General features: G+C 38.9%; 1 protein-coding gene across 1 annotated transcript; it reads left to right on the plus strand.

Moving 5' to 3' along the window:
* The first annotated feature begins 3177 nt into the window (after positions 1-3177).
* Positions 3178-5200, plus strand: LOC140802158 (potassium transporter 5-like). The gene is made up of 6 exons (XM_073157601.1): positions 3178-3436; positions 3892-3944; positions 4028-4142; positions 4239-4434; positions 4520-4670; positions 4751-5200. Exons 1-6 carry the CDS (start codon positions 3178-3180, stop codon positions 5198-5200), a joined length of 1224 nt encoding a protein of 407 aa, XP_073013702.1.
* The last annotated feature ends 2383 nt before the right edge of the window (positions 5201-7583 follow it).

A 7583-nucleotide genomic window follows, 5' to 3' on the forward strand; every position in this document is an offset into this window, starting at 1 on the left:
ATTGTCTGATAAGAACCTTAGTCAATGCCTTCTCAAACTTTGCATCTATTATCAAATCAAAGCCTTGTCAACATTTCGTTTCTTTCTACGATCCTTCTTCTAGTCAACAGAGTCCAGCAGCTGTGTACCTTTGAAACTGTATACATTGCACTAAATGCATGCCCATGAGATCAAGCTTCACTAGTTTGATGACAATTTTGGATTGCTTCAGTTAATTTCTTGTCCCATTATTTGAACACAATTTTGATGCTTCTTGGCATTTCTTTGACTCATTACGGAAATTTATGAACATTATGAAGCCATTGTCCTGGTTCAATTCAGCTAGTGTGGTAGTAGAATATGATTTAAAAAATTACAAGATTATTAGAGAAGAGTTTATGAGTTCACATCGCGTTCACACCGCGTTCACAGGGCGTTCACACAAACAGAAACATCGCGTTCACAAGCGCGTTCAAATGTGGGTATATGTGTTTGCATAGACAGAAACACCGAGTTCACAAGCGCGTTCGAATATGAGTACATGCATTCGCATAGACAAAAACATCGCGTTCACAAGCGCGTTCAAACGCAGGTACATGCGTTCGCACAGACAGAAACACCTATTCACAAGCGCGTTCGAACACGGGTATATGCGTTCGCACAGATAGAAATATCGTATTCACAAGCGCGTTCAAACACGGGTACATGCATTCGCACAGACAGAAACATTGCATTCACAAGCACGTTCGAAAGCGAGCGCACACGTTCGCACAGACAGTAAGTGTTGTTTCTGCGCGCGTTTGAACGCAGCCTAGGCCGTTCAAATGCAAACTGTGAAAATCAAGCCGCCGTGTTCGAACGCACGTGGGCCCGTTCGAACACACTTGAGATCAAGTTAGGTCGTTCGAACGCACCCGGGCCGCGTTCGAACGCACCTATGAAGTTTGCAATTTTTGGACTTTCGTGAGTTTGGATAAGACTTAGATTTGACTCTATCCTGGAGATCTTATATAAGTATAGTGATGCCCTAACTCTAGTGTGGTTGGTGAAGTAATTTTAAAGGAGACTTCTTGAGGCTACATCATTTTTTCAACCAACAATGTCCTTCTCATCTAAAAAGCTTAATCTTTCATCTTAAGGGCTATCTAGATGAAAAAACAATCTTGAGAGCTACTGAGGTTAGACATCAATTATGAGAAGCAGTGAACCGTGGGTTCTAGCAAGCAAGACTGAGAAGAACAAAGTCGTTTGGATCGACGGGTTATTTTATGGGTCAGTCTTATAACTGTTACTATTATAGTGATTGGTTTTGATCCGAGTTTAGATCCGTGGTTTTTTCCCGTTTGGGTTTTTCTATGTTAAAATCTTGGTATACATCTCTGATTTTATTTTTTTAATATTTCTTTCGATTTTATTTAAGCAAACAAGTGATATCATTGCCTAGGGTTTAAATACATACATGTGTCTAGGTATTTTTCAAAGTTTATTTTAATTTTAGACAAATTACAATTTGTATTCCTATGTAATTTAGCAGGATTTTAATTTACCTCCTTGTGCTTCAAATTTAAGCTCTTAACTCTTCAAAATTGTAATTATTAGATTTTCTATCTGAAATTAACGATGTAAATGCTGGAATCAATATGGTTCATTGGCTGCCAATATTTTTTGTTGTAATTAACTTGCAAAATGGCCGTATCACCTATGCCATTTTCAAATCAAACTTTATTTTTATGGGATAATTAAGTTTTTTTCATATATTCCTTAACAATTTATTACAATTGCAATTTGGTATATATATATATATATATATATATATCACAGGAGGTTAAGTGCTTAAATTTAAAAATTTATGTGATAAAAATTAAAGCAAAACACAGAGGGATAAATTGTAATTTATCTTTGATTTTGGATCAAACTGTCTTGAAAGAAAGCTCAAATTTTGGCCCAAAAATATATATGAGACATGGTTGTGCTTGACCAAATCTAATGGAGAAATACAAAAACTACTATGCTTAAACAGCTTAAAATTTTGGAATTTAGATTAATTCTTAAAAATAGTGTTTAGACCAAAGATACTAAGTTTGAATCCCTCGGGCATATCTATTATTTGAATTATAAAACTTTCACTCTTTTAAGTGAAGTCCAATTTTCAGGCCTATTAAAATGTCTTCAATCTTTGGATCTTGACCCTTCTCCTCTATCAGTGTCTGCACCTTTAGAACAAGACCCTCCACCTCCTTCTCGCCTCTTAGACCATCAGCCCATTTACTCACATATAAATATTAAATTTAGAGTGTATACAAATAAATATAGAATTTTTGAAGCGTATGTATGTAAAACAACTTATTATTATTATTATTATTATTATTATTATTATTATTATTATTATTATTATCGGAAAATATTAATTGGGCCACTGCCTCCCCCTTGCTCGAAGCCTTTCCCTGAACAGGGCAACTGATGCTGCGACTCACGTGCCGCGTGGCCAACATGGGTCAATGGTAAACGGAAGGCGGTAGTTTTAGCTCCAAAAACATAGGAACGATGGATGAGGCTATGAAAACAAAGGAGGAAGGAGGAGAAGAAGTGAGGATGGAGTCATTTGACAAAGAGGCTAACCATGTCTCTTGGAATGGCCACTACTTCTATAGTGATTGCTGTGCATTGTTTGTTGGTTTACCTCCTCTGTTCTTCTAGGTTAATCTTTGAGTGACACTACTATAAGATCAACTCTAATGCTGAAATTGGGGCAGTTATTAGCACAACACCCATTATGTCATTTAGCATCTGTAATCACTCTCATATAGTAACTAATCCAGTACTTTGTTTCTGAAACTTGTTAGGTTGTCTCAGCTGCAGCACTGCATCTGGCTTTCAAGAGCATTGGAGTTGTGTACGGGGACATAGGCACATCAACATTGTATGTTTTCTCGAGCACATTCTCTGATAGGGTACCGAGCATCTTCCTCTTATCATATATACCCACACACTCTTCCCCTTCATCAAGTATGTGTTCACTGTCCTCTGGGCCAATGACAATGGAGATGGTAAGCATTGTTACCTCGGTTTCTGATTTTTATATATGCTAGAGAGGAAGTTGATGTATGTGATGCGGGTTGCAGCTGGGAATTTTGCTATGTATTGATTGATTTGTAGGCATTGGAATGTTAATGTATTCCAAAGAAGCGAGCGGAAACAATGGAGCTATCTGGTTATAAGCTGAAGCTACCAGATAAGCATCTGAAGAGGGCTGAGAGGGTCAAAGAGGCCATGGAGAGGAACAAGTGGTCTCAGACTGCTCTGCTCTCTCGTGCTCCTCGGAACTTGCATGGTTATCGGAGATGGCATCCTCACTCCTTGTATCTCAGGCCTGTTTCAGCTGTTTCTGTGATTCTCTTATATCTTGTGTTCTTAGCTGTAGATGGAGTGAGGAAGATTGATGCAGGACGAAGCAAAGGTTGTAAAAGAATGAATCAAAGTTTCCTACTTAATTTCTTGGGCTAGTTGGAAATCTTACATGATCTTATGCTGTGTGGTTGGCATCTCAGTAGTTATTGCGACTTATGCTGTGTGGTCGCCATTCTTGTCGTTCTCTTCTCCATCCAAAGATTTGGGACTGATAAAGTGGGCTACACATTTGCACCGGCGATCCTCGTGTGGTACTTGTTCATAGGGATCGTGGGCGTCTCTAATTTGATCTGCCATGACTCCACGGTATTCAAGGCTTTCAACCCTATCCACATTATATCCTATTTCAAGAGGGATCTAGAAGAATGGATCTCTCTCGGTGGCGTCGTGCTTTGAATGACAGGTAGATAAATATGTTCTTCTTAGATTTAAGCCCACAAGTTGTTATGTATAGAGATAAATTATCTCTTTAATAAAACAAGATGATCTCTTTAATAAAACAAGAACTGAAACCATGTTTGCGTATCTTGGCCACTTCTCAGTTAGATCAAATTCAGGTATGTCTGAGACTTCATCTTTAACAGTCATAATGAAACTTAGATCCAACCTTAACGCTAGCTGCTTGCTCTTCTTTCTACAGGTTGCTTTCACTGGATTGGCATATCCTTGTCTGATTTGTGCTTATCTGGGTCAAGCTGCATATTTGTCTAAGTATCCCAATGATGTATCGGATGCCTTTTATAAATCAACTCATGGTATATATGCTATAATCTTGCGTCTTGAGTAGTAGTATCAACTTGCAGCAAGAACCTCCATAAATCTTTCCAATGTTATTAATTTGCCATGCACAGAGTCTTTGTACTGGCCCATGTTTGTAGTTGCTGTACTAGCATCTATTATTGCAAGCCAGGCGATGGTCTCTGCAACATTCGCCATTGTGAAGCAGTCCATGGCTTTGGGCTGCTTCCCCGGAGTCCGAGTCATCCAGCACGAAGGGCAGGTCTATTGCCTACTTCAAGGAGACCACAAAGATTGTAAACGCCTATGGTGAACGTCTCTAATACTACTACTTCTTCTTCTTCTACTTCTACTAGATTAGAGAATTTATCATTCTACTTGTGACGTACTGCAGGAATTTCGGTGGTCGCGGTGATGATTGTCACCTCCTCTCTTGTCATCTTAATAATGTTAATGAAATGGCAGACGAGTCTTCTCCTCATTATGCTCTTCGTTCTAGTCGTCAACTCCTCCGAGTTGCTCTACTCGTCGTCGGTGCTCTACAAGTTGGGCAAAGGAGGGGTACCTGTCCCTCTCGTTTGCTGCACTGCTCTTCTCCGTGATGTACGTCTGGCACTACGTTCAGACCAAGCGGCACGTACGCATTCGAAGTAGAACGGAAGGTCTCAGCTGCATACCTGAGCAGCCTCGGCGCCAATCTCGGGATCTCACGGGTCCCCGGAGTAGGCCTGCTCTACACCGAGCTGACCCATGGGATTCCGTCCATCCTCCCCCACTTCCTCACCAATCTCCCAGCCATACACTCGGTTCTAGAGCTCTTCTCTGTCAAGTACTTCCAGTAAACAAGGTGCCGGCAGAGGAGCGGTTCTCGCTCCGGCGAGTAGGGCCGGGGGATTATAAGATGTATCGGTGCATTGTGAGGTACGGCTATCGAGACCGACGAGTTGGGAGTGAAGAACTCGAAGCCTTGCTGATGGAGCATCTCAAATCCTTCGTCATGAGAGGCAGAGGAGGAGGTCGTCAGGTTCTTGGAGAGCTCTCGGTCCGCGGGCGTTGTTTACTTGCTGGCGCATAGTGAGGTGAAGGCCAGTGAAGATTCGAGCTTGCTGAAGAGGGTGGATGGTCGTGGATTACGTATACGATTTCTTGAGGAGGAACTTCCGGCAGGGATTCGTCGACCTGCAGATACCAAACAAGAATCTGCTGCAAGTTGGCATGGGCTACTATATATGATTACAAAATGCACGCAATTATGGTAGCTCTTTATGGCTGCAATCTTTCAGAATGAATGAGAGTGGCATAGCTAGAAGTTTACTGTCTACCTAGAAACAAATCTTTTGATGAATTAGGTAGTTTTGAACACCAAATCATAATCAAGAGGGATAAATGGCCTCAAGCAATTCCATAATGTACTTGGAAATGGAAAACATCGATCTTTAGTTGCTATGATTAAGTGACTAAGAATACATTAAGAAAATTCAAAGTAGTTTGGACATGCAGATTGGATAAAGGTGATTTCCGCACCACAGTAAAAATTGTAACTTTAAAGTTGATGTCTAACATGTAACTAAAGTTTTTGGACAATTTGCACTAAAAACCAATCGTTTCTATTTAGATTTACCCATTCTATAAATGTAGTGCCCTTGGTGTGTGTTTTCTTTTAAGAAAAAAAAAATCCTATCATCACTCTTACTGCAATATTAAATTTTTGCTTTGGTCTTTCTGATTTATTTGAACTATTTTTCAAAGGGCATGCCTTTTGTTTTTTTTAAAAGACATCACAAAGTATGGAAGAAAAATCAAAGGTCATCTGTACTTTTTAAACTCATTTTCCCTAACAAATAATTTGTGCTCGTACGAAGCATGTTGAAATTGACTGTTATTTTGTCTGTGATCAAGTCACTTCCAGTCTTCTTGCTACTAGATTTATCTCTACTGGTGATCAACCCGCCAATGTCTTCACCAAGCAGTTTTCTGGTTCCATTTCATTAAATCCAAGCTCAATTCTGCACAGTGATTGGTATGTATAAGAGGATATGTCTAAATGGCAAGCATAATCCTTAACTACAACAAATCCTATCAATCGTGCATGTCAAGCCATTGGTATATATAAATATGAATCCCAATCACCTTGCTAAAAATGAAACCTAGTAATCGTGCAGCGGCAGAGCCGATGATTGGGGATTCTGCTAGTTACTGTGAGGTTTGGCCCATGTAGGCGAGCTTGAGAAAAGCCTATGGAAAATGGGACCAGGTGATTATGGAGTCTAATGTCATTGCCTTGATAAAAATATTCAGAGGGGAGGACAGTGGCCTTGAAGGTTAAGAGGGATAATACAAAATTGTTACTCAGTTTTGTCATCTTTTAAGAAGATCAAGTTCCTTCATACTTATAGAGAACGGAATAGAGCAGCAAATTGGTTGGCTAACTTAGGGAGAAAATCTGCTATGGGAAGTGATTAGGGTAGGACTGATAAGCTGCCCATGGAGCTAGACTCCATTCTTGTTTTAGATAGGTTGGGCACCGAGTATGCTCAAGATGTAACCATTAGCTGAGATATCAACTTATGTTTAATCAAAAACAAAAACCTTGCTACATAGATGAATGAATTACATATCATATTATACATAGAAAATTATTAGAAATATCATGTAATGGACATTAATACGTAACACCCACAACTTTAATTAATTAATTAATTAAAAGACTCGTTAACCCCCTGCACAACCCCCCTGTAGTTAGTTGCGAGAGATGAGAGAGAAAGCCATCGGAGTGGAGCTATGGGCAAGCCCGCAGCCTATTTGTTTTGGCCTAGTGGGCTATGGATAGGCCCAGCGTACTTTCTCAATTATGGATGCAACGCTCCCGGCCCAACTTTTGGACCATAGGCTAGCCACTATTAGTGTTTATTTTTCTTTTATATATGTAGCTACCTTTCTAGATTTTTCTCAATCATTTTATTAACATAATTTAGGATAATACATAATTAAATTAGGTAGTTGAATTTATTAATCATTTCAATTATCTTTTATTAATGCTTTTGACATTTGCAAATAAGGATAATTCCAATTTTACCATAAAGGACCATTTTTAATTGATACAAAATAATAAGAAGAATAAATGCAAGACCAAGTCACCTATCTGGACCTAGAAAATCAAACTTAATTTATGCAAGAAGGTAGTTAGTTCTATAAGTTCATTATTCTTATATTTTATTTTATTTTATTTTATAAATTATTAGACCTATTATCGTGCGAGGAGGATTTCGAGATTCAGGAGGAGCTGACTATCTAGGAGAACGGGACCAATTCTAGCATATTTCAGGTGAGTTAGATTCTATGTTAGTCTACGAATAATGTAATTGTTATGATGATAATTACTTTATACCATTATTGATTACTTTACATGTATTATTTTTCATTTATCGCTTATTTATGATATATGCTATCTTAATGAT

Source organism: Typha latifolia, chromosome 15 (assembly GCF_019914945.1).
Source record: "Typha latifolia isolate L0001 chromosome 15, TyphaL0001v2, whole genome shotgun sequence".
Classification (NCBI taxonomy): Eukaryota; Viridiplantae; Streptophyta; class Magnoliopsida; order Poales; family Typhaceae; genus Typha; species Typha latifolia.